We start from the raw sequence: 26,301 nt of genomic DNA, 5'->3' as shown, positions 1-26,301 counted from the left end.
TGTCCCTGTCCCCAGCCTGGTTTTGGGGAGCCCTGAGCTCTCACCAGGGCCCAGACCAGGGCCAGGGGAGGTGTTTGTGCTCTGTGAGCTCAGTTTTCAGCGCTGCTCCAAAGGGCTGCTCCAGCCACGCTGCCTGCAGGTGGAAAAGGCTCTGCCCAGGTGGCCAGGCTGGAGCAGAAAACAGGGCTGGGAAGTGACAAAGTGACTCCAGCCTTGCTGCTGCCCTGGGATTGCCGCAGCGGGAGCGCTCCCCTTCTCCCTTCGCATCCCGCAGCCCTGAGTCAGGCCAGCTCGAAACACAAAGGGAGACCACAGAGGAGCAGGTGACCCAGATTCTGACAGACCTCCCCCAATTTCATCCTGATACACAGCACCGGCTGCTGGCTGGGTCACGGCGTTTAACCAGCGTGAAAAACAAAGTGAGCCTCTCACGTCCCCTGAAAGCAGAGCTCCTGCCTGCCCAGCGCTGGCTCTTTCCACACAAAATCACGTTTGGCCGACTCATTAACCCCTAAACTCTCCTTGGGTCTCATTGGATGGATCTCAGGATCCATCAAAGCTTCGAACATAAATGCCAAGGATCAAATGTGGCCTCGCTCAAGAAGTAAATCCTCAACAGAGCAGCACAGCCCCATGCCACGGGCACACCGTGGGTGGCACATCCTCCCCAGAGCCTGCAGCCGGGGCTTTGGGACTTACCTGGCTCCTCTGAGAGGTGGGAAGGTGGATTTGGGGAAGCTGTGCCTCCAGCTGTGGGCAGGGAGACCTGACCTGGCAGTGCCAGCCCCAGCTGAACCAGGGCAGTGCCAGCCCCAGCTCTGAGCCTGGGCAGTGCCAGCCCCAGCTCTGTACCTGGGCAGGGCAGTGCCAGCCCCAGCTCTGAGCCCGGTTCTGCAGGCAGGGCTGGCAGTTTGGTGCTCCATGCCCAGTAAATATCCCTGACTCCAGCTGCCCACAGCTCCAGTGAAGCTGTGCCAGAGCCAGCTGGATCAGCTCTGCCTCGTGCACCAACCCTGAAATGACAGGTTCCTGCTGAGGCTCCTTATGAGCAGCTGATTTCACAGGAGCTGGGAGTTGCAAACCTGAGCCGGATCTGCAGGCCCAGCAGATTTTTTTGCATCATTCTCATCCCTCTTCCACCACCCACCTCCCGTGCTCTGGCTGTTGTGAAGCCACACGTGGAGCCAGGTTGGTCTGAGTCTGTTTTGAAGCCACACGTGGAGCCAGGTTGGTCTGAGGGTCGCTGGCAGAAGATGCAGCTGGCTCCTGTCCCTGCTGGCACCCTGAAAACCCCAAAAGCTGCAGCCCCTCCTTTTCCACGGACACGGAGCCTCCTCCAGCCTCCCCCACAAACAAACCCAACCACCCAACGACACCTTTTCCTGGTTTTTGAACATTTTCCTTTGGGCTGGCCGAGCCACGGGCAGTTCTCAGCGCACCAGCTCCTGTTCTGGGAAGGTGAAATGATCAGAAATATTTCCTGTGTCTCCAGGCTGCCTCACTCCCCTGGCTCTTGCAGGATCTCTGCACGAGTGGCAGACATGCAGGACAGGGTGAGCTGGCAGTGTTCCAGGGGGCAGGGACACCCGGGGGACACCAAAGGCAAATCCCTTGTGCTGGGCTCGGGATGCTGCTCCTACACACAGGACTCTGATTAAAGCCCTGCTCCCCCGCTGAGCTGCCCGAGGGACACCTGGACATCGTCCCTGTCATCATTTCACTTGCAGTAACACATGAGCTTAGAGGAAGCCTCTCGGCTGCAGCTTTTTATATCTGAACTCTTTCTGCCTGAGCAATCTCAGCCCACTATTGATCCACATGACGCATTTGATTCCTATAACTGAGATTGGAATTTGAAAAAAAAGCGTTTCTGTCTCTCCCAGGGAGTTTGTTTCTCACGTGTGGCAGCTCGGAGCGTGCAGCACTCGGGCTTTTGCCGTGATGAAAGTGATTTAAAATGTTTTCAGAGTGGAAAGCTGTGACTGCTGCAGCCCAAGAGTCAGTGATGGTGGGAGAAAAGCACCCGGGGGTCTCTCAGCCATCGCCTTTCAAATGTCAAGCAGCTGCTGAAGTTGTTTTCTGGGGGTCATGGAATGGTTTGGGTGGGAAGGGACCATAAAAATCACCACGTCCCACCCCTGGCTGGGCAGGGACACCTCCCCCTGTGCCAGGGTGCTGCAGCCTGGCTGTGGGCACTGCCAGGGACCCAGGGCAGCCCCAGCTCTCTGTGCCAGGGCCTGCCACCCTCACAGGGAGGGATTTCTCCTCGATATTTCATCTTTCCTTGAGCTTTAACCCATTCCCCTTTGTCCTGTCAAGAATTTGGAACAAATAAAATAAAAATAAACCCGTGGGCAGCTGAGAATCAAACAGGATTTTTGCTCAGCCATCCTCCCCTGCTGCTTTCCCCTGGTCCAGGAGAATTTGCAGCAGCTGAAGTGGACAGAAATCCCAGTTTCACACGGAATAAGCCCTGACTCAGAGGAGAAAGTGGTTCAAGAGAAGCCTGGAGCCCCTCCTCTCTGGGTAGCAAAGTGAGCTGGCACTTGCTCACTTTGGATCTCTCTGTAGGACCTGCATTGATGGAGAAAGTGCTGTGTATTCGCTTGTTTATTTGCAAAAAAAGGTTAAAAAAAAAAAGTCTATTAAAATCCTGCACCTCTGGGACTGCCTGGGGAAGGCGTGTGATGTGGCTCCAGCAGAGAAGTGATCAGCCTGCAATAATTTAGATGTTCCTGTTGCTATGGATACTTTCTTTAAGTGAAGCATACCATTATAATTTAAATTTCCAGTAACTCACCAAAAAAAAAAGCACATTCAAAGTAATAAAAAATGCCAGGGACGCAACTGTTTTATTCCTTGCTGTCAGTTCTGCTCGTGCCGTGACAGCGCTGGAGAAGTGATAAAATTGTCACTTCGGAGCAGATTTCATTCCTTTACTCATTTATTCTGTTAATTGGACCTGGGGCACATGGCTGTGATCGAGGCAGGGCCTGGTGACAGGCTGGGAGTGGGGATGGGACACTGGATGTCACCCTGGGAGCAGGGATGTCACCCTGGGAGCAGGGATGTCACCCTGGCTGTCACCCTGGGAGCAGGGATGTCACCCTGGCTGTCACCCTGGGAGCAGGGATGTCACCCTGGCTGTCACCCTGGGAGCAGGGATGTCACCCTGGGCACAGGGCTGTGACACTGGATGTCACCCTGGGAGTTGGGATGTCACCCTGGATGTCACCCTGGGAACTGGGATGTCACCCTGGGAGCTGGGATGTCACCCTGGATGTCACTCTGGAGTGGGGCTGTGACACTGGGGGCAGGGCTGTGACACTGGGATGTCCCCCTGGGAGCAGGGATGTCACCCTGGGCACAGGGCTGTGACACTGGGATGGGACACTGGGAGAGGGGATGGGACACTGGGGTGTGACACTGGGATGGGACACTGGGATGGGACACTGGGAGTGGGGATGGGACACTGGGATGTCACCCTGGATGTCACCCTGGGCACAGGGCTGTGACACTGGATGTCACCCTGGGAGCTGGGATGTCACCCTAGGAGCAAGGCTGTGACACTGGGATGTCACCCTGGGAGCTGGGATGTCACCCTAGGAGCGGGGATGTCACCCTGGCTGTCACCCTGGAGCAGGGATGTCCCCCTGGGAGCAGGGATGTCACCCTGGGAGCTGGGATGTCACCCTGGCTGTCACCCTGGGAGCAGGGCTGTGACACTGGGATGTCACCCTGGCCGTCCCCCTGGGAGTAGGGATGTCACCCTGGCTGTCACCCTGGAGCAGGGAGCAGCACTGGGGCTCAGCTCCGAGCAGCCCTGGGTGCTGCAGGTCTGGGGTTTCCAGCAGCACCAGCGCAGGCAGATGCAACCACGCAGCTCCAGGATAACAAAACTCCCTGCACAGGATCCTGGGCAGGCTTTGGGCAAAACCTGGGCCTGGAGTGGTGCTGCCATCCCTGGGACTGCAGCAGCTGGGACAGAACTGCAGCTGTGGCTGGCAGGGAAGAGGCTGGAGTGTCTGCTGAGGGAGGAACTGGTGGTGGTCAGGCTGGAAAGGAGAAATAAAAAACCCTCGGAGGCAGAAAGTGAGAGATGTGGGGTTTGCAGTGTCTGGGTGGAAGGGAGAGGAAGGAAAATCCCCCAGACACCTCCCCTGTGGCTCCGAAACAGAACCTGGCGTGGAAAAGTTTAGGGCAAACAGGGCTGGGGGAATACTTTGGTGTCCAAATCCTGCTTTTCTCTGGCCTGCAGCCCCACCTGGGTGTCTGCTCCATGCCACCAATGCTCTTCCAGGACAGGAGCCTGGCCTGAGCCTGTGGCCCTTAAAGCCAAGCTGTAAAATCCATCTCCTCCCTCCTCAGGGCTGTTTCCCCAGCTGTAACTGCTGCCTGAGCGATAAACGAGGGGTTCAGAGCCCAACCTGACAGGGGGAGTGTTCACAGGCTGCCCTTGCCCTGCTGAGGGGACAGTGACATTGCTGAGGGGACAGTGACATTGCTGAGGGTCACAGCTGGGAGGTGGCACAGCCCTGCTGGCACAGCCCTGCTGGCACAGGTGAACAAACAGTCCCAGCCCTGGGCTCCCTTCCCTGCCCCAGTGTGAAAAATGTGTATTTTATTATTGGGTTTTTTTTTTGCAAATATTAAAATGAATATTGTGTGTGTTACGTTAGAAAGTGATGCTGTATTAATTTCCTTAAGTAGTGTGTTAAATATAGTTTCAGGTTATAACAGAATGTTAAAATAGGAACTATGTGTGTGGGATATTTTTTTAAAGAAAGGGATGTGGTACTCTCACCAAACAGCAGCCACAGGACACCTAAATCTTTCAGAAAAAGAGAATTTATTGCTCCCTTATCAGAAAAAACCAATTTCTTCCTGCCTCCTGAGCCCTGAAGCCTCAGGATTGAGAGGAAGAAGCTGCCACTGAGCAGAGCAGGGCTCAGCTGAGCCCCTGGAATCCCTGCCCAGCCCTTCCTGACCCCATCCTGCCCTGCAGGGACAGGCAGGAGCCAGGCACCCCCAGAGACACGAAAGGAACCACAGGGGCAATAAAATCACCCAGCACCGAGGCTCCAAAAAACGGCAGTTTTTATTCCCCTCAGTGCAGAATATTCTTTACAGCATCAGTTTTTCTTTAAAAAAAAACCCAAAAAAACACTCGAGACACACACAGATAGTGTTGTGAACTTCAGGAATTGCTGCTCCAGGGAAGGAGAGAGGTGAAAGCAGAGGAATCCTCCCAGTCCATGCCAGCTCCTGGGCAGGGCAGAGCTCTGCTGCTTCCCCCTGCCCACACATCCAGGGGGGCACGGGCACTGCCCCTGCAGGAGGTGGAACTGCCTGAAGAGCACTCTGCAGAACCCCCAGAGCACAGGTTCCCTCAGCGAGCCCGTGAGTCAGCCCCACGAGTCCTCCACACCTTCTCACACTCACACTTGGGGGGAAAAAATATCTCAAACCTAAGTCAGAGTCACTCAGCTGCCTCCTGATGAATTCTTACAGCTGACTGAGAGGGGTTTGGGGTTGGTTTTTTTCCTTTCTGTGAGCAGTTTGAAGGGAGTTCTAAAGAGCTATCTGGGGAATGAATTAGTGCTTCAAACCCAAGTTACAAATCTATAAAACAGATTAGTACACTTCACGTAAGGCCACAAACACCGCGAGGCGTCAGTGAGACTGTTCAGGGTCGTTCAACCTCATCTTGTACTTGGCAGAAGTTGTACCTCCATGGCTGGTCTTCAGTCCCAGGGGTAGATGGAGCTTCCTGAGCCCCCTGGGAGCTGTGGCTGTCGGGGAGAAGGGTGGGAGCACCACGGGCAGGTGCTGCCCTGCCTGAGCCCAGCTGGGCAGCAGCCGCGTGGCTTCGAGGCAGGAGCAAGTCCTGGACAGACAAACCTGCTGGGCCGAGCTGGGAACGTGGATCTGTGCTCCTGCTGGTGCTCCCCAGCTGCCCTTTCCAGCAGGATTTAACAAAACCAACCCTTCCTCCCCGCTGGTTTTGCTTTTAAAGCCGACGGAGCTTTGGGATCTCGAGTCCCACCAGAGGTGAGGGGTCAGAGCTGCAGCATTGCCAGGGTGGCTCTTTTTGGGTAAATAGCTTCTGAGGAGAGGTTCAGGCACTGCTTACCTTGACAATCCGGACCACTGCTTTCAGTTCAAGTTTTAAAGTGCAAAACTTCTCGGAGTCTTTGGGTTAAAAAGCGTCAACTCCCACAGGAGCCGTGGGGTGACTGACAGCGGTGGGAGTGCCACAGACACGGCACAAAAGCACCAGCTCTGCTCCCTCTTTGATTCCACACTGCCAGCAGCTGCTGCAAATCCCCTCCCCGGCAGGCAGGCGACGTGTTGTTCAGGCTGGGGGGACCAGTGACACCCAGAGCTGTGTCTGCACCCCAGCCTCGCTGGGGGATGCTCCAGGGGGGCTCGGGTGGTGCCTGCAGGAGGAGCAGCCCCTGCAGATCCCCCTGTGGTGCACAGGTGCTCTCCACACCTCCTTGTAAACTGTGAATAAATACGTCCCAGAGCATCTCGTGGTTTAGGTACAAGCAAGGTCCAAAAATCGGCGTTAGGTTTGTGAAGCTTTGGTCTGAACTGGGCATCCCTGGAGCTGCTGAGGGGCCCTGGGAGGGTTCCCTGCTCTCTGCAGGTGCAGGCAGGGCCCTCAGAACATGAAGAGATCGTCCTGCTCGGCCGTGCTGGGCTCCAGCTGCCTCCAGCCCGCGGGGGACAGAGCCTGGGCACTCTGCATGTCCTGGGCTGACAGCCCCGTGTCCAGCTCCTGAGGGTTCGTCCTGGACTGGGCCAGCCTGGGGGCACAGAGACATGGGAAACAGGGTCAAATAAACAGCAAAACACAGGCTGAAACAACAGAGAGAAATGCACAGAGGGAAAACAAACACAGAAATGCACAGAGAAAAACACAGAGAAATGCACAGAGTAAAACAAACAGAGAAATGCACAGAGGAAAAACAAACACAGAAATGCACAGAGAAAAACACAGAGAAATGCACAGAGAAAAACAAACACAGAGAAATGCACAGAGGAAAAACAAACACAGAAATGCACAGAGAAAAACACAGAGAAATGCAACAGGAAAAACAAACACAGAGAAATGCACAGAGGAAAAACAAACACAGAAATGCACAGAGAAAAACACAGAGAAATGCACAGAGAAATGCACAGAGAAAAACAAACACAGAGAAATGCACAGAGAAAAACAAACACAGAGAAATGCACAGAGTAAAACACAGAGAAAAATAAACACAGAGGAATGCACAGAGTAAAACACAGAGAAATGCACAGAGAAAAACAGAGGAATGCACAGAGTAAAACAAACACAAAGAAATGCATAGAGGAAAGCACAGAGCAAAACAAACACAGAGCAATATACAGAGTAAAGCACAGAGTAAAATAAAAGAGAGTAAAGCACAGAGTAAAGCACAGAGTAAAATAAACAGAGAGTAAAGCAGAGAGTAAAGCAAGCACAGAGTAAAGCAAGCACAGAGTAAAGCACAGTGTAAAACAGAGAGTAATGCACAGAGTAAAACAAACACAGAGAAATGCACAGAGTAAAGCACAGAGTAAATCAAGCACAGAGAAATGCACAGAGTAAGGCACAGAGTAAGGCACAGAGTAAAACAAACACAGAGAAATGCACAGAGAAAAACAAACACAGAGAAATGCACAGAGAAAAACAAACACAGAAATGCACAGAGAAAAACACAGAGAAATGCACAGAGAAATGCACAGAGAAAAACAAACACAGAAATGCACAGAGAAAAACACAGAGAAATGCACAGAGAAATGCACAGAGAAAAACAAACACAGAAATGCACAGAGAAAAACACAGAGTAAAACAAACACAGAGAAATGCACAGAATAAACAAACACAGAGAAATACACAGAGAAAAACAGAGTAATGCACAGAGTAAAACAAACACAGAGAAATGCACAGAGTAAAACAAAAACAGAGGAATGCACAGAGAAAAATGCAGAGAAAAACAAACACAGAGAGAAATGCACAGAGTAAAACAGAGGAAAGCACAGAGTAATGCACAGAGAAAAACAAACACAGAGAAATGCAGAGAGGAAAGCACAGAGGAAAATAAACACAGTAAAGCAGAGTAAAACAGAGTAATACACAGAGTAAAGCACAGAGTAAAATAAACAGAGAGTAATGCACAGAGTAAAGCACAGAGTAAAACACAGAGTAAAATAAAAACAGAGAAATGCACAGAGTAAAACAAACACAGAGAAATGCACAGTGTAAAACAGAGAGTAAAGCACAGAGTAAAACAAGCACAGAGTAAGGCACAGAGTAAGGCCCAGGGCAGTGGTTCCTCTCCTGCTGCACCCCACGTTCCACCACCCTCCCCTGGAATGGAAACTCAGCAGAGGGGAAAAGGCACCGGGGGAGCTGCCCAGAGCACGCCCAGGGTGCTGCTGGCATCCCGGGAATGTGGGGCTGGACTGCCACCCACCCCTGGGAGCTGCTCCAGCCCCGAGCTCTGACTCGGGATAGCCCCGGGAGCTTTCACCCCGGAGCTTGCACAAAACCCCGGTTTGCTGCTGTGTGATTTAAACCCCACTGTGAAGTTCTGCAGCACTGGGGCTGCAGCTCAGCCCAGACATTTTTGGGAGGCACAGTGTCAGCCCAGCCTGGGACAAGGCCCCAGTTCTCAGTAAAGAAAGGACTCGTGCAGGGGTGGTGGTGTGGCAGGAGTGGCTTTGGGAGTGCTGCAGGACCTGCAGCCCAGACTGAGTCACCAGAGGGCCCAGGGTGATGTGGCAGCTCAGCAGTGCAGAGCAGGGCCCAAAACCAAGCACAGAGGGGCAGGACAGACAGACAGCAGGACAGACACCAGCCCTGTTATCAGCCCAGTCTCAGCAGTGCAGAGCAGGGCCCAAAACCAAGCACAGAGGGACAGGACAGACAGACAGCAGGACAGAAATCAGCCCATACCAGCCCCGTTACCAGCCCCAGCCTAGGACCAGGAGCTGGGGAAGCCCTAAATCATCCCTGAGAGCCAAACAGGAGCCCCAGGGCTGAGCAGGAGCTGCTCAAAGCCTTCTCCTGCCTCGCTCCCTCCCCCAGCACCTCCCAGGCCGAGGGGGAGGAAGAGGAGGAGGAGGAGGAGGAGGATGGCACCCACATAAGAGCACAGCCAGGACAGGCAGGCAAAGCCAGCTGAGGGGAAGGGGTTTGTCGGGCTGTACTGCATTGCTCAGCAGCACGGGCAGGGCAGCTTTAATCTGGAGTGGAAAGGGGAGTAAAACCCGTGAGCTGATGGCCCTGAGCGTGTGGGATGAGGAAGAGCAAAGCCCCCAGTGCCACAAGCTGGGAGCTGCAGCCTGGAAAAGCCTCGGGGAGTTAGAGCAGACCCAGCCTGGGGAGTTGAACTCCCCATCACACACAGCCTCTGTCCATCCTTCAAAGGCTGTCAAAACATTTGGCTCCTCAGCCCATCCTTGAGGGAGCAGCTGAGGCACTGCCAGGGCAGCTGCCCGGGTCAGAGCACAGCCCTGAGGAGGTGAGGGAGCAGCAGGGACAGCCGGGGCTGCCGAGCTCCAGGGAGGGAGGAGAATTACCTCGAGAACGCCTCGTCCAGCCCATCATCCATCTCCTTTGTGAAGAGATAAAAAGAGAGACAAGCAGTTGCTAAGAGAACTGCACAGAAGTGTGTTTAGAGATCTGGCTCTGCGCTCAGACAGGAAAATATCTGTGTCTGTTGGGTGGTGAGTGCCTCCATCACCTCCCCTGCAGAGAGAGGTGAATCCAGGTGGAGCCGGGCCTGGCCCCTCCCTGCACCCCCAAAAAGCTGCCTCTGCCCCCAGCTCCATCCCGGGGATGGAAACCAGCACCCCTCACTCTGTCCTGCTGCCAGGAGGGGCTGCACAGCTCCAGGAGCCCCTGGGGCTGCTCTGGACCAGGGTCAGGACCAGGATCAGGATCAGGAGATCCTGGACCAGGATCAGGACCAGGACCAGGACCAGGAGATCCTGGATCAGGATCAGGACCAGGACCAGGATCAGGGTCAGGATCAGGACCAGGACCAGGACTAGGGTCAGGACCAGGATCAGGGTCAGGACCAGGACCAGGAGATCCTGGATCAGGACCAGGACCAGGATCAGGATCAGGATCAGGAGATCCTGGACCAGGATCAGGACCAGGACCAGGACCAGGAGATCCTGGATCAGGACCAGGACCAGGATCAGGACCAGGACCAGGACCAGGACCAGGAGAGCAGCTCTGCTCTGGCACAGCAGGACAGCAAAAGCAGCCCTGGGACCCTGTGTCTCTGCCCTGCTGCCAGGGTTTCCAGGAAAGCATGGGAGGAAGATTTCCATGCTCTGTGAGGGCCCTGCTGCAGCCAGAGCAGGCTGCTCCCAAAATCCTGTGAGGAACCTACAGCCTTAATGCAATTAATAATTAAGTATGAGAACTCTGCAAGCAGGGAGGGACTGGGGATGGCTGAGAAGCCTCCAGGATTTGATTCAGCCTTAGGGCTGATCTTCAGCTTTAACCTGGAAAGCCTCAGGCTGCAATTTACCCTGCAGCTCCCCAAAATCCAGCAGGGAGGGCTCTCCAGGGAGGGGCTGTGCTGGGGAGAGACCCCAGGGTGAGAGGGGCTTCAGGGGGCAGCCCCAGCCTGCCTGGGGGTCAGAGAGCCATAAAAGGGTTTGGCTGGGAAGGGAAATCCCATAAATCCCACCCAGGGACACCCTCCAGCCTGGCCTGGGGCACTGCCAGGGATCAGGGGCAGCCACCTCTGGGCCTGCCCACCCTCCCAGCCAGGAATTCCTCCCCAAAATCCCACCGACCCCACCCTGGCCCAGTCTGAGGGGGATGATGGAGCACTGGGCTCCTGGTGGATGCACACCCAGGGCTGCAGCACCACTCTTCTCTCAGAGAAACATTAATTAAAAATTAACCCAGGGGACTGAGGACGTTCCCAAGGAGCCACCCCAGCTCCCAGACAGGGAGAACAGGACCAACAACGGGCTCCAGGCTGCTTTTGGTGAGCAGGAACCAGGGGACACTGACTCCTGCCCCTGGACAGAGCAGGAATGGCATCAATAAGTGACAAAAAAATGAGAAATGCTGCCCCAGAGCAGGAACATGCCATCACCTGCCAGCAGCGTTCCCCACAGGGCTCTGCCACCCTGCTCCTTTATCCCCCAAGCCCTGAACAGCCCTGCACCACCCGGAGCTGGCACACCTCCCAGAGCTCCCAGTTCAGCCCAGTTCAGCCCTGGGGTGCAGCTGGGGCTCTCCTGGCTGCCCCTTACCCACAGCACGTTGTTGTTGACCGAGGGGCTGGGCCCAAAGCTGCTGTTGTCCAGCTCTGGGGACTCCGTGCTGCTGCCAGGGTCCTCAAAGTCCAGCAGGTTCCCCATGGCTGCTGCTGTGGGCAGAGCAGAGGGGCACTGAGGGCACAGGGAGGGCACAGCCACCCCTCTGGGCAGGAATCACTCCCCTGCACCGAATTCCTGCAGCACAGCCCCAAAGCTGAGCGCTGAGGGGCTGCTCCCACCCCACTGGGGGCTGTGCTTCAGGCTCCTGAGGAGCTCCCCGTGCCTCCAGCAGCTTTGGGAAGGCTCCTGGGTGCCCAGTGATGCTCAGGGTGAGCCCCAGGGCCAGGACAGCCCCTGGGGAAAACCCCCAGCACCCCACAGGGCTGCAGCAGTGTTTCACAGCCCTGGGGGCAGCTCAGAGCCTGGGAGGCCTCCAATCCTCCCCAGCAGCTGCACTGGGCTGGGGCAGCAGCATCCCAGCCCTGGCAGCCCCCAGGGAGAGGGGAGCCCATCCCAAAGCTCATCCCAATCCCAGGCTGGGCTGATGCCAAGGTGCCACCCCTTGGGAGAGATTCCTCCAGTCCTGAGGGATCTCAGGACGTGCCAGCCTGCAAGGGAGCCCAGTGTAATGCTGTTTTTCTGCGTGCCAAATCCTCTTATCTCATGGCCAGCACGGGGAGGGATGAGCCTTTTGCCCCACTCCTCCTGCCCTGCACCTCAGAGGAGCCAGGGCCAGCCCTGAACTGTGAGGGATTTGTGATTTAATTGCTTCATTTCACACAGCTCCCCTTGCTCAGGGGCACCTGGCTGTCCTCCTCCCTCAGCCCAGGGGCCTGGGGTCTGGCACAGCCCCAAAACTGAGCTGGGGACCTGCAGAGCCAGCTGAGCTCTGGAGGACACCACAGCCACTTTGCCTGGGGCAGGAGCAAACAGATCTGGGAAGCACCCAGCTGGCAGCCAAGGGCTCTGACCTGCTGCTCCTCCTGGCCTTCAGAGCCCTGCCAGGAGCTGCTTGTGTCTGGGGACAATGCCTCAGGCTGTCCCCTGCCCTGCTCAGGGACACCCCCAGTCCCTCAGGGACACCCCCAGTCCCTCAGGGACATCCCTGATCCCTCAGGGTGTCCTTTGCCCTGTTCAGGGACAATCCCTCACCCCTCAGGGACATCCCTGTGCTGTTCAGGGGCAATACCCCACCCCTCAGAGACATCTTCCATCCCTCAGGGGACAATCCCCCAACCCTCAGGCTGTCCCCTGCCCTGCTCAGGGACAATCCCAATCCCTCAGGGACACCCCTGTGCTGTTCAGGGACAGTCCCCAATCCCTCAGGGACAGTCCCCATCCCTCAGGGACAGTCCCCAATCCCTCAGGGACAGTCCCCACCCTTCAGGGACAGTCCCCAATCCCTCAGGGGCAGTCCCCACCCTTCAGGGACAGTCCCCACCCCTCAGGGACAGTCCCCACCCTTCAGGGACAGTCCCCAATCCCTCAGGGACAGTCCCCACCCCTCAGGCTCTGCCCTGGTGGCTCACGTGTGACAGGGTGGGCAGGAGCTCCTGAGCCAGGGCTGCTTGTCCCTTCTGCTGCCAGGATGGACCTTTCCCTCTTCTCCTTCTCTGCAAAAGAGGAGATGCCAGCACTGCCTGCAAGCCTCCAGGGACAGGGCCAGGGCCAGCTGGGCCAGGCCAGCCGTGGTGCTCCTGTCACCTCCTGGAAGTGGAAGCAGAACCCCCACCATGGCACCCCCAGGGGGCTCCTGCAGGACAGCACAGCCAGAACCTGCCTGGACCCACAGGGCTCTCCAAAAAAACCTGGAAATTCGGGAGGCAGGAGAGGGGGGAGCACCAGAGGGACCCCTGAGGGGCAGCAGGGCAGGGACACAAACTCACCTTCCTTGGCTGCCTGCCAGAACTCAAAGGCGATCCTGAAGGCCTGGGCCACGGTGAGGGTGACAGCCTGGGCCTGGGGACAGACAGCAGGACAGGCTGACACCCCTGACACCACTGAGATCAGTCACTGACACCACTGAGATCAGTGAGATCAATGAGATCGACCAGGATGGACCTTTCCCTCTTCTCCTTCTCTGCAAAAGAGGAGATGCCAGCACTGCCTGCAAGCCTCCAGGGACAGGGCCAGGGCCAGCTGGGCCAGGCCAGCCGTGGTGCTCCTGTCACCTCCTGGAAGTGGAAGCAGAACCCCCACCATGGCACCCCCAGGGGGCTCCTGCAGGACAGCACAGCCAGAACCTGCCTGGACCCACAGGGCTGTCCAAAAAAACCTGGAAATTCGGGAGGCAGGAGAGGGGGGAGCACCAGAGGGACCCCTGAGGGGCAGCAGGGCAGGGACACAAACTCACCTTCCTTGGCTGCCTGCCAGAACTCAAAGGCGATCCTGAAGGCCTGGGCCACGGTGAGGGTGACAGCCTGGGCCTGGGGACAGACAGCAGGACAGGCTGACACCCCTGACACCACTGAGATCAATGACACCACTGTGATCAATCTCTGAGATCAATGACACCACTGAGATCAGTCACTGAAACCACTGAGATCAATGAGATCACTGAGATCAATCACTGAAATCACTGAGATCAATGACACCACTGAGATCAATGAGATCAACCACTGAAATTAGTGAGATCAATGACATCACTGAGATCAATCATTGAAACCGCTGAGATCAATGAGATCAATGAGATCAATCACTGAAACCACTGAGATCAATGACACCACTGAGATCAGTCACTGAAACCACTGAGATCAATGACATCAATCACTGAAATTACTGAGATCAATGACATCACTGAGATCAATCATTGAAACCGCTGAGATCAATGAGATCAATGAGATCAATCACTGAAATTAGTGAGATCAATGACATCACTGAGATCACAATCAATGAAACCTCTGAGACCACTGGAATTACTGAGATCAGTCACTGAAATCATTGAAATTACTGAAACCACTGAGATCAATCACTGACATCACTGAGATCAGTGAAATCAATCACTGAGATCAATCACTGACATCACTGAGATCAGTGAAATCAATGAAATCACTCAGATCACTGAGATCAATCACTGAGATCACTGAGATCAGTGAGATCAATCACTGAGATCAATCACTGAGATCAATCACTGAGATCAATCACTGAGATCAATCACTGCCACCTCTGCAGCCCCCCTGGCTCTGGCAGCTCCTGCAGGGCTGGCAGAGCCACCAAACCCTGCAGGGACACGTCCCCAGGAGGGCAGGGCCGGGCTGGCACAGGCTGGCACAGGGTGGCACAGGGTGGCACAGGGCTGGCCCAGAGCTGGCACAGGGTGGCACAGGGCTGGCCCAGGCTGGCACAGGCTGGCACAGGGTGGCACAGGGCTGGGGACACAGCAGCTGCCCCCCAGCCCAAATCCCACCCCAGGCCTTCTGCCACCTCTGCAGCCCCCCTGGCTCTGGCAGCTCCTGCAGGGCTGGCAGAGCCACCAAACCCTGCAGGGACACGTCCCCAGGAGGGCAGGGACGGGCTGGCACAGGGTGGCACAGGGCTGGCACAGGCTGGCACAGGCTGGCCCAGGCTGGCACAGGCTGGCCCAGGGCTGGCACAGGGCCGGGGGCACAGCAGCTGCCCCCCAGCCCAAATCCCACCCCAGGCCTGTGCCACCCTGCCAGGGGGAGCCCCCAGAGCCACCCGTGCCACTCGAGGCTGGCAGGAGCTCTTGGGATGCTGGAGCTGTTTACATCCTTGATGGAAGTGCAAATGCTTTATGGCAAAAAAACCCCTTAAATATGGTAATTAAGTATGAAACTCCTCACAGCTGTTTACAATTTAGGCTGTCACATCTGAATCAAGTTTAATAGACCCAGCTACTGTTGAGAATTAGCCAGGAACTAAAAATATGGACTAATTACAGGGCTGTGAGTGGGGGCTGTGGTGCACCCAGAGCCCCTGCCCTGGGGAGGGCCGGCCCCAGCCTGGGAGCAGGGATCACCTCAGCAGCAGGATGTTCCTGCATTTGACACAGCAGGAAAAAGGAAATTATTCCGAGTTTTTTCACCACAAAAGGCTTTGGAGAACTTTATTTGCAGGGGGATGCACTGAGCTGATGCAGCACTGAGATAATTCTTTTAGCAGCAGGAAGATTTAAATTTTAATTTGCAGAGCCAGGCTTATCTTGGCCGTGCAAGGATGGGAGCACACGCTGAGCACAGCACAGACAACTTGTGGCTCCCATTCTTCTCTCCAGGGGGAAAAAAGGAGCTGGGAGAGGCAGGGAATATTAACAGAGCTGGGGTGCTGCTGGGCACCAGGCTGGGAACGGCCTCAGAGGGGCCTGGCACACCCTGCCCTGACCAGGGAAGCATTTCGGGGGGCACAGGGGTCTCACCTGCCCTTCCTCTCCCCTAAAGCCCCTCCTGGCACAGGGAGGGGGCTCAGTGCCAGCTCTGACACCCCAGGGCTCTCCTTGCCCCTCTCCTCTCTCTGTTCCAGGTCCCTTCCCACCCTGGGGCAGGGAGAGAACAGGGGAAGGTGCCAGGAGGGCCCAGAGCTCAGCCCTGACCCCCTCCCACAGCCAGATCTCTGCTCTGTGCCCAGCCCAGAGCTCAGCCCTGACCCCCTAAAGGTGCCAGGAGGGCCCAGAGCTCAGCCCTGACCCCCTGAAAGGTGCCAGGAGGGCCCAGAGCTCAGCCAGGTCTCTGCTCTGTGCCCAGCCCGGGGCAGGACACAGCCCCAGCTGCAGAGATGTCACTGAAACTGGGCAGGGAGCTGGGGCTGTCTGCCCTGGGCACCTCCTGCCCAACCCTCCCTGCCCAGGGGGCTCGGGAGGTGCCCGGGGGGCTCAGGAAATGCCCAGGGGGTGCCCAGGGGGTGCCCAGGAGGTGCCTGGGGGGCTCAGGAGGTGCCATGGGGGTGCCCAGGGGGCTCAGGAAGTGCCTGGGGGGCTCAGGAGGTGCCCAGAGGGGCTCAGGAAATGCCCAGAGGGGCTCAGGGGGTGCCTGGGGGGCTCAGGAAGTGCCTGGGGGGCTCAGGAGGTGCCCAGGGGGGCTCAGGAAATGCCCAGGGCATGCCCAGGGGGTGCCCAGGAGGTGCCCGGGGGGCTCAGGAAATGCCCAGGGCATGCCCAGGGGGTGCCCAGGAGGTGCCCGGGGGGCTCAGGAGGTGCACAGGGGGGCTCAGGAAATGCCCAGGGGGGCTCAGGGGGTGCCTGGGGGGCTCAGGAGGTGCCCAGGGGGGCTCAGGAAATGCCCAGGGGGCTCAGGGGGTGCCCAGAGGGGCTCAGGGGGTGCCCAGGGGATGCCCAGGGGGCTCAGGAGGTACCCAGAGGGTGCCCAGGAGGTGCCCAGGGGATGCTCAGGGGGGCTGAGGAGGTGCCCAGGGGGTGCCCAGGGGGTGCCCAGGGGAGAGGGTGCCCAGGAGGTGCCCAGGGGATGCCCAGGGGTGCTCAGGGGGGCTCAGGAGGTGCCCAGGGGGCTTAGGAGGTGCCCAGGAGGTGCCCAGGGGGTGCCCAGGGCTCTCCAGCCCCTGGCGCAGGCTCAGCTCCCCACAGCCTCACCCCACAGAGGCTCCCAGCAGCCAAGGCACGGAGCCAGCCCCACTCCAGCTGGGCTGAGCTGTGCCCAGCCTTCCTCCCAGCCCTGCAGCCCTCCTCCTCCTCCGTGCCCGCACTGACCATCTTCCTCTTGGTGCACAGGAAGGCGTGGCACTCCAGGCTCTCGCTCAGCTGGCTCTGGGCAATGTAGGCAAACACTTTGTCGTGGGCCTTGTCTGCTGTGCAGTAGGAGATCCTGAAAGGACAGAACAGCCCGGGCTGGGCTCTGGGGACAGCCCCAGGGATGGCACCAGGGATGGCACCAGGCTGGGAGATCCACGGGCAGCACAGGGAGAGGTGGGAGAAGAGAGAAGAAGAAATGTTGGGGTTTTTTTTCACACTGGACGGGCTAGAGAAGGGAAGATTACAGCAGAGCAGCACCTCACACTGCCCTGCCTCCAGGAGAGAGGCTGGCCCAGGCTCTCCTTGGAGGAAGGAGCTGTTCCCAGCCTGGCATTGCATCCTCAGCCCCAAGGAGGGGCAGGGCTGGGGTGCAGGGGTGCCACTTGCAGCAGTGGATGCTCAGGGGTGTGGGAGGAAGGCTCAGCCTCCTCCCTGCAGCCCCACCAGCCCCGTGCAGCAGCCAGGGGTGGGGAGCAGGCCTGTGCCCAGCCTTCCTCCCAGCCCTGCAGCCCCCCCTCCTCCTCCTCCGTGCCCGCACTGACCATCTTCCTCTTGGTGCACAGGAAGGCGTGGCACTCCAGGCTCTCGCTCAGCTGGCTCTGGGCAATGTAGGCAAACACTTTGTCGTGGGCCTTGTCTGCTGTGCAGTAGGAGATCCTGAAAGGACAAAACAGCCCGGGCTGGGCTCTGGGGACAGCCCCAGGGATGGCACCAGGGATGGCACCAGGCTGGGAGATCCACGGGCAGCACAGGGAGAGGTGGGAGAAGAGAGAAGAAGAAATGTTGGGGTTTTTTTTTTCACACTGAAGGGAAGATTGCACAGAGCAGCACCTCACACTGCCCTGCCTCCAGGAGAGAGGCTGGCCCAGGCTCTCCTTGGAGGAAGGAGCTGTTCCCAGCCTGGCATTGCATCCTCAGCCCCAAGGAGGGGCAGGGCTGGGGTGCAGGGGTGCCACTTGCAGCAGTGGATGCTCAGGGGTGTGGGAGGAAGGCTCAGCCTCCTCCCTGCAGCCCCACCAGCCCCGTGCAGCAGCCAGGGGTGGGGAGCAGGCAGGGCAGAGCCCTGGGGCCCAGCAGAGCACCCACCTGTAGATGGAGATGTTCTCGATGAGCTCGCTGGTCCTGCTGTCCCTGAGCACAATGCCCCGGGGTGACACCTTCAGGGTCACCTTCTGCAGCTTCTTCCCACTCGCCTTTGCCTTGGGGGGGAGAGAGGGAGGGGGAGCCCCAGGCTGGGAGCACTGGCACCTCCAGAGGTGTGTGAGCTTAACCCCTCCCTGCCCTCCCTGCAGCAGGCACAGGGATGTCCCCAGGGCCACCTGGCAGCAGGACAGGCCTGGCACTGGTGGCCCCCAGTGGCAGAGCACCCCCTGCACAGGACATCAGCTCGAATCCAGACTTTTGGGAGCCACTTTCTCTTCTTTACTGGCCCGCTGCTCCCAGCCTGCAGCTCACATCCAGCTAGGGCCAGGCTGGGATCCTCAGCCCCACTCCCTGAGGGATTTTCAGTCCCCTGGGGCACCTCAAAGCCTTGCCCAGAGCACTCCTGGCCCAGCCCAGGGCTTTGTTTCAGGGCTCCATTCCCCATGCAGGGCAGATGGGAAGGGCTCTGCAATTCCCTCCTGCCAGGAGAGGCTCCAGCACTCCCCACTGGGCCTTGTGGCACAGCTGGGGCTCTGCCTCACCCACTTTCACAGGGGCTTAAAACAGCCTGAATTGCACCCAGAGCCTGGCGAGCAGGGAGGCTCCGAGCTGGGAACTGCGGGATGGCTGGGAATGGGCTGGAGGAGGGCTGGGAATGGGCTGGGAATGGGGGAGATGGCTGGGAATGGGCTGGGAATGGGGGAGATGGCTGGGAATGGGCTGGGAATTGGGGGGATGGCTGGGAATGGGCTGGAGGAGGGCTGGGAATTGGGGGATTCAGGAAAGCCACCCCTCTGAGGTCACAGTGGCACACTGGCTGTGTTGGCTGGGATCTGCCCTGCTCCCTTCCCCTCTCTGCCCTCCAAATCCTGGCAGGGAAGCCCAGGGCAGCCCTGGCCACGCTCCAAGCCCTGTCCCTGCCCTGACCCAGCCCCGGGGCAGGCTGGCCCCAGCAGGGCAGAGCCCCCTCACACACCCTGGCTTATCACAGAGCCAGAGCTCACCCCACTCCCAGAGAGCCCCATCACAGCCAGGCTGCCCAGGGGCTTCCAGAGCCTGGAGCTGCCTGCAGCCCCAGCCACACCCCTGGAGGGGCTGCAGCTGCAATCCCAATTGCCTCGGAGCTGCAAATTCCAATTTCCCCAGGAGCTGCAATCCCAGTTTTCATGGAGCTGCAATCCTGACACCCCTGGAGCTGCAATCCCAATTCCCCTGGAACTACAATCCCAATTTTCCTGGAGCTGCAATCCAAATTTCCCCTGGGCCTGCAAATCCCAATTCCCCTGGAGCTGCAAATTCCAATTTCCCCAGGAGCTGCAATCCCAGTTTTCATGGAGCTGCAATCCTGACACCCCTGGAGCTGCAATCCCAATTCCCCTGGAGCTGCAACTCCCAATCCCCTGGAGCTGCAAATCTCAAACCCCAGGAGCTGCAAATTCCAATTTCCCCAGGAGCTGCAATCCCAATTGCCCTGGAGCTGCAATCCCAAACCCCTTGAGCTGCAAATCTCAAACCCCAGGAGCTGCAATCCTGGCTCCTCCCAGCTGCAGCTCTGAAATTCTTCCCTGTGGGACTCCCCCAGGGCCAGCAGGGGCCACTGGGGCCAGCAGGGGACACTCACGGTGGCCACGATCCTTTTGACAGCGGCTGCAGAGAGCTCCTCTCCCTTGGGCTGCTCCACCAGGGTCATGCCCAGGTACTTGAGGCTGAAGAGCATCCCCTCCAGCAGCGTCTCCCGCGTGTCCGTCCAGTTCTCAGGCAGCTCTGGGGACACAGGGAGGGCTCTGGGGGTCACACAGGCACAGCAGCACCCCGAGCCCCGGCTGCTGGGAGCAGGGATCCAGCTGGGAGAGGAGCAGCAGCAGCACTTCAGCCACCAGGAGTTCACCGGGAGCCTCCCCCGCAGCTCTCCCAGGCAGCACAACAAACCCCAAAACGCTTCCCAAGAGCCACAACAAGCAGCGCCATCCTTGAGGAGCCACCTCGGGGCCACCCCGCGGCCCTGCCCAGCAGCACCTGCACAAGGAGGATCAAGGGGATTGCTGCTAAGCTCTGGCTCCCAGGGGAGGGAAAGCATCCCCAGCGCCCTGGGGAGCCCCCGGGGGCAGGGACCTCTGCTCCCCCCCGGAAAGCACCAGGAACTGAAGAGCTGGGGGGAAGGGGGTTCTGAACACAGGGGGGGCAAGGTGGAAGGCAGGTGGGGGCTCCTGATCCTGGAATTCCACCGGGATCCACCCGGGGTGGGCAGGCGGTGCTGGAGCAGGGCTCTGCCTCGAGCAGGGGGCAAAACCCCAGCCCCGGCAGGGACGGACAGACAGACAGAACACCCCCGAGGCTGCCCTGAGGGCTGGGGGGCTGCAGAGCTGCCTGCACAGCTGCAGGGCTGGGGGACCCTGGGGACACCGGGGACACCGAGGACACAGCCCCTGGTGACTCAGGGACGGGACAAGCCACGAACACCGTGCCAGCACTGCCAGCTGAGCCCTGGGCAGGGCTGGCAGGGGCACCCGGGGGGGGGCAGGAGGGCGGGGGTCTCACCTGGCACACCTGGAAACCGAGGGGTCACACAGCCCCAACCTCCCCCAGGTGTCACACAGCTCCATCCCCAGGTGTCACACAGCCCCTCCAGGTGTCACACAGCTCCATCCCCGGTGTCACACAGCCCCCCCAGGTGTCACACAGCCCCCCAGGTGTCACACAGCCCCTCCCCGGTGTCCCCTGGGGGGTGCGGGGTGCCCCCCCCGGGCCTGGCAGCGCTCGGTGGCCGCTGGCCACGGGGCCATCGATCGTGTGACAAAAGCCAGCAGCGGGACGAGGTCACAAAGTGCCCGCAGGGCTCCGGCCCTTGCCCCGGGCTGGGGGACAGGGGGACACGGGCGGGATGGGGGTGCGGGTGCGGGGCAGGAGCGGGGCAGGAGCGGGGCTGCGCTCTCACTCTTGTGCCGCCCGCCGGCCCAGGACGGTTTGTGCACGCTGGGGCTCCTCAGCAGGGCCCGGCCCGCGGACTTGAGCGCGTCCATCCCGGCCCGGCCCGGCCCGGCCCCAACGCAAACTTTCCTGCGGCGCCAGCGCTGACCGCGTCCGGGGGCGGGGCCATGCAAATGAGCGCTGACGTCAGCGTGCCACGCCCTGTGCCACGCCCACCCGCCCCCGCGGCCCCAAAGCGCGGCGGGGTCCCCAAAACTGTGCGTGGTCCCGAAAGTTGTGTGGGGTCCCAAAACTCCTCGGGGTCCCAAAAGTTCAGCAGGGACCCAAAAACTGTTCAGGGTCCCTAAAGTTGTGCAGGGTCCCCAAAATTCCCCAGAGTCCCCAAAGCTCTGCAGGGACCCTAAAGCCGTGCAGGGTCCCCTAAAGCTCCTCGGGGACCCCAAAGCCGTGCAGAGTCCCCAAAGCTCCTCGGGGTCCCAAAAGTTCTGCAGGGACCCAAAAGCTGAGCAGGGTCCCCAAAACTCCATGGGGTCTCCAAAGCTCCTCGGGGGACCTAAAACTGAGCAGGGTCCCCAAAGCTCCTGGGGTCCCAAAAGTTCTGCAGGGACCCAAAAGCTGAGCAGGGTCCCCAAAACTCCATGGGGTCTCCAAAGCTCCTCGGGGGACCTAAAACTGAGCAGGGTCCCCAAAGCTCTGCAGAGTTCCCAAAGCTCTGCAAGGAACCTAAAGCTGTGCAGGGTCCCCAAAAAACTCCTCGGGGACCCCAGAGCTGCTCAGGGTCCCCGAAGCCTGGGGTCCCAAAAGTTCTGCAGGGACCCAAAAGCTGTGCAGGGTCCCCAAAAACTCCTCGGGGACCCCAAAGCTGTGTAGGGTCCCCAAAAACTCCTCGGGGCCCCCCGGGGGTGACAGCACTGTGGGGACACCATGCTGGGGCTGTGGGTGCCCCCCAAAACCGGGGGTTGCTTCTCCCCACGGATCGTGGCCCCCAATCCCTCCTGCCCCCCTGTGGGGTGCAGCTCTGCAGGGTCCCCCCCTTCCCCACTCAAATTCGGGGTGAGGAACCCCCTCCGCTCTCTCCGTGCCCCAAAAAAGCTGAGTTGGGCCCAGGAGGGGTTTGGTGGCCCAGGGTGGGGGGATGTCACCCCGGGCACGTGGCACCCTGCGTGTCACCGGCTGCTCTGATTGAATGGAAGATTAAAGCCTCGAGGCTTTCTGAAATTAAAGGATCATAATGAGGAGGTTAAACCCCATATTTGGGATTTGGAGGGTAATGCCTCCCAAAGCCTATTACACAGAGACATTTGTGTAATGGAAAATCCCCTTTTTTTTGCTCAAATTTAACGTTTCCCTCTCGGTTTGTAGCTGGGGGCTGAGGCAGGGCAGTCACCCCGAGTTCCTGCCCCTGGGACACCCCAAAAATCCCAGTTTGGGCTGGGATGGAGCCGCTGCTCTGTCCCCAGGGAGTGCCTGGTGTGAGTCTGAGCTCGTGAGGGCGAGCTGGGGACGGTGACAACGCCGGAAAGGAGAAACTTCCCGGGGCTCAGAGCACGCAGACACCAAAAACCCCAAAAAATCCCCAAAAAATCGCTGTGTGAGGAACAACTCTAAAGCCTTGCACGGCCCCTGCTCGGTGCAAAACCCTCTGTGAGCATCTCTGCCCACGGGGAGCTCCCACTCAGCCCTGGCAGTTTAAGCCAGGCTCAAATGTTTCTGTAAATTCTGCTTCTGTAAAAAAAAAAAAGGCAATCCCACGGGGACAGGGCTGTCCCCCGGCTGAGTCCATCCCGGGTGGGAAAAAAAAAAAAAGGTTCCTCCTTCCAGCCGAGCTCAGGCGGAGCCGTGAATTCCGCTTGGGAGGCAGCTGCAGGTGTGGATTCACCTCGGGAATTCTGCATTTATCCCTGCCTGGATGGCTCCCAGGGCAATCCCAGGGGACAGGGCTGTACCCCGGCTGAGTCCATCCCGGGTGGGAGACGTGGCTCCCTGGAAGTCACCGCTGCAGTTTAAAATGTCCTCGTTTTGGGGGAAAATAAATAAGAATAAAATTAGGAAGGCAGCTCAGCAGGGCTGCCCCCCACCCCGTCCTGGGTGGGATCCCTGCAGGGGAGCAACCCCGGGACAGTCACATTTTTTAATTTATTTTGATTTATTTTTGGGCAAAGCTCCTCGCTGCCTCTCCTGGGCTGCCCCTGCTGCCAGCCATCCCTGTCGCAGCTTTTGTCCCCCTGTCCCCAGCCTGGGGCATTCCCAGCTCTCCCAAACCCAGGAATTTCCAGCTCCATCCCCTTTTTTCTGCAGGAGGAATCCCGGCGGGTTTGCACCCACAATGAGACAACAAGGAATTTCCAGCTCCATCCCCTTTTTTCTGCAGGAACACGGAGGAATCCCAGCGGGTTTGCACCCACAATGAGACAACGCCGCTTTTCAGGGACCCTTCTGCATTTCGGGGAAATTCCTGCGGGGTTTTTTTGGGTTTTTTTAATTTTCCCAGCTGTCCCTGAATTTTCTGGAGCAATCTTCACACGGAACTCGCAGCCCAAGGCCGGCGGCAGGAGAGCGGCTGCTCGTTTGCTGCAGGATTTAATTAATTCAGGCAGCAAAGCCTGGCTTTGCTCTCTCCTCCCGTTCTCAGCAAAGTGCTCTGTGCATCTCCGGCAAATCAGCAGCTCTGGGGAGGGGGAAAGGCGATCCCTGAGGGAATCTGAGCTCCCTCCACTGTGCCGGACCCTAATAAATGTCTGAGCGGGCTCCGTCTCCCTGGCGGGTGATAAAAACCCCACTTGCTGACATTTCCCTTCCCTGGGGTTTCATTGGGGAGGAAGCAGAGCCAGCCACTCCAGACGGGCTCTCGGTGACGTTTGGATTAGGCAGAGCTGGACACGGGGCTGTCCCTGTCCCCAGGACCCCCAAATCCCCCGGCCCAGCCCCACCTCAGCCCACCCAGCCCCTCGCTGCAAACCTCATTTACGGCCTGCTTGGGACTCCAATTAGCACAGTCATTAACAGTTTGTTAATGAGTCAATTAACATGCCGTGGGAGTCTATGGAGAAAGGGCGTTATGAACATGACAGCATCAAATAGGGCCCAGAAATGAGCTGGGAGTGCCAGGGGCTGAGCTCCTTCCTGCTGGGATGGACTGGGATGGACTGGGACAGTGCTGGGATGGACTGGGACAGGGCTGGGAGGGACTGGGACAGGGCTGGGATGGACTGGGATGGGCTGGGACACTGCTGGGATGGACTGGGATGGACTGGGACACTGCTGGGATGGACTGGGATGGACTGGAACAGTTTTGGGAATGGGAGCAATTTGGGACACAGGAGCAGTCCAGGACACGGGAGCAGTCTGGGGAAGGGGAGCAGTTTGGGACACAGGAGCAGTCCAGGACACAGACTGGGACAGGGCTGGGATGGACTGGGACAGGGCTGGGATGGACTGGGACAGTTTTGGGAATGGGAGCAGTTTGGGAATGGGAGCAGTTTGGGACACAGGAGCAGTCCGGGACACGTTTAATTTTTTTTTTTCTTTCCCTGGGAGTTGCACTCTGAGCCCTGTCCTGCACAGGAAATGCCCAGCCCAGCCCTGGCAGCAAGCTGGGCAGGGGAGAAGCCCCTCGGTGCCAGGAGGAGCCTGGCACGGCCTGGCACAGCCCCTTCCCGAGGGACAAACCCCTTGTGCCCCAGGGGCCGGGCTTGGCGTGAGGGATGGACAAACATCAGCTCTGCTGGCCCGCCCCAGGGATGTGCTGGCTGGAATTATTCCTGCCGGGGTCACAAGAGAGGGACCAGGAGTTCAGGCACTTATTTGGGTTAATTCTGCTTTTTATCACCAGGAATTCAGGCCTCGTGTTGAACTGGATTGGTTTTCCTGACGGGGCTGGAGCCTCCAGATTGACACCAGCACATCTCGTTACGTAACGCAGCAAAGATAAAAATACAGCAAGGTGAAATATCAGCTGTGGAGGGAGCAACTGCAGCACCCACACTTGTAATGCCCCCTGAAAAACGGGGGGGAGGAAGCCCAGGGCTGGAGGGCATCTCCTGCTCCAGGCCACCCAAGGCCTGATTTATAAAGGAATAATCCTGATTTATTTCAACCTTGCTGCTCCCAGCCAGGCCAGGAGCCAGGGGAGCAGCAGCAGGCAGGGAAACACTGAAATAAAGAGCTGAGCTTTCCTGGGAAGAGCCTGCAAACCCCACCTCTTGTTTTTTGTGTATTTCCTTAGGGAATTCCTCCATCCCTCCTCTGCCACCCCCGGTGCTGGGGCAGCCCTGGCGAGGCTTCCCTGCCAGGCTGGGCCAGGGGGGATTTCTCAGGATGCCTGTGGGAGCCCAGAGCATCTCTCTGGATGCCCTGGAGGTCTCAGAGCCCTGGCAGGGGCTCGGAGACCCTGGCAGGAATCCAAAGACACCTGAACGTGAGGAAATGAGGGAATGAGTGACAGCCGACCCCGGCAGATGCCAAGGGAGCTGCCCTGACCCCGGGAGAGCCACGAGCTGCCCGTGGGGTGCCAGCACCCCCAGTGCCAGCCCCGTGAACCCCCCTGGGCTGCCTTTGCCCAGCCCTGCTGCGTTCCTGCTCTCAGGATGGGATTTCTCTCCCTCCAAGCTGATTTTTGTCCCTTTCCCCGCCGTTTCCCCCTCCCCTGCATCCCCGGGGGCAGATCCTGCTGCTGCTGGTGGCAGTCCCAGCCAGGCTGTGGCAGGACACGGAATCTGAGGCTCAGCAGGAGCAAAAGCAGCCAGGCTGCTGTGGAGCAGCAGATGGGCAGTGCCCGGGCTGCTCTGCCAGGGCAGATTTGGGAGCTAATAATAATTGTAAACATCTCCGAGCCCCGTGTTTAATCCTGATAATCCCCTCAGCCCAGCTGGGCTTTGTGGGTGTTTTTAGTGCTGGGACATCCCTGAGTGTCCCCAGCCCCAGCAGGGCAGTGCCAGGGGTGCCAGCCAGGTGGAACAGAAAATAAAGATGAGCCCAGCTCCCATCTCAGCCCTGGCTGTGCTTCAGCCTGGGCTCAGCAGCCCTGGAGTTTTCCACAGCCCCCAGTGATGTTTTCAGCTAAAAAAAAAATCTCCATTAAAGCACGAGGATTTGGGATTTTTGTGGTTGGAAATATGAAGAGCACGAGTTCAGAAATGCACACAGCCAGCAGAGAAATGTGACTTTTTATTGGTTTTTGGTTTTTAATCTCTGGATCTGGGGGAGGAGCTGACTCTGGCGTTTGGAGC

At 58.4% G+C, this 26,301-nt stretch overlaps 1 protein-coding gene and 1 long non-coding RNA gene across 3 annotated transcripts; both read right to left on the bottom strand.

Moving 5' to 3' along the window:
• Positions 1-5,080: 5,080 nt before the first annotated feature.
• On the bottom strand, positions 5,081-21,246 carry LDLRAP1 (low density lipoprotein receptor adaptor protein 1). Of its 2 annotated transcripts, none has more exons than XM_039733791.1 (9): positions 21,081-21,246; positions 19,767-19,909; positions 18,089-18,201; positions 17,545-17,659; positions 13,188-13,260; positions 12,831-12,914; positions 11,296-11,411; positions 9,595-9,629; positions 5,081-6,812 (listed from the first exon to the last, which is right to left on the bottom strand). In XM_039733791.1, the coding sequence occupies exons 1-9, from the start codon at positions 21,163-21,165 to the stop codon at positions 6,668-6,670; spliced, it is 909 nt and encodes a 302-aa protein (XP_039589725.1). In that variant the 5' UTR covers positions 21,166-21,246; the 3' UTR covers positions 5,081-6,667. The 2 variants fall into 2 exon arrangements, with proteins under 2 accessions (XP_039589725.1, XP_039589726.1); XM_039733792.1 differs by having other exon boundaries at positions 11,296-11,408.
• On the bottom strand, positions 13,352-17,068 carry LOC120513917. The gene is made up of 3 exons (XR_005630373.1): positions 16,961-17,068; positions 13,655-13,727; positions 13,352-13,381 (listed from the first exon to the last, which is right to left on the bottom strand). It is a non-coding gene; the product is annotated as an uncharacterized LOC120513917 (long non-coding RNA).
• Positions 21,247-26,301: the final 5,055 nt, after the last annotated feature.

Source organism: Passer montanus, unplaced genomic scaffold (assembly GCF_014805655.1).
Source record: "Passer montanus isolate IOZ18808 unplaced genomic scaffold, ASM1480565v1 scaffold89, whole genome shotgun sequence".
Taxonomy (NCBI): domain Eukaryota; kingdom Metazoa; phylum Chordata; class Aves; order Passeriformes; family Passeridae; genus Passer; species Passer montanus.
The sequence above is the reverse complement of the archived record's forward strand: the minus strand, read 5'-3'. Positions and strand labels throughout refer to the sequence as shown.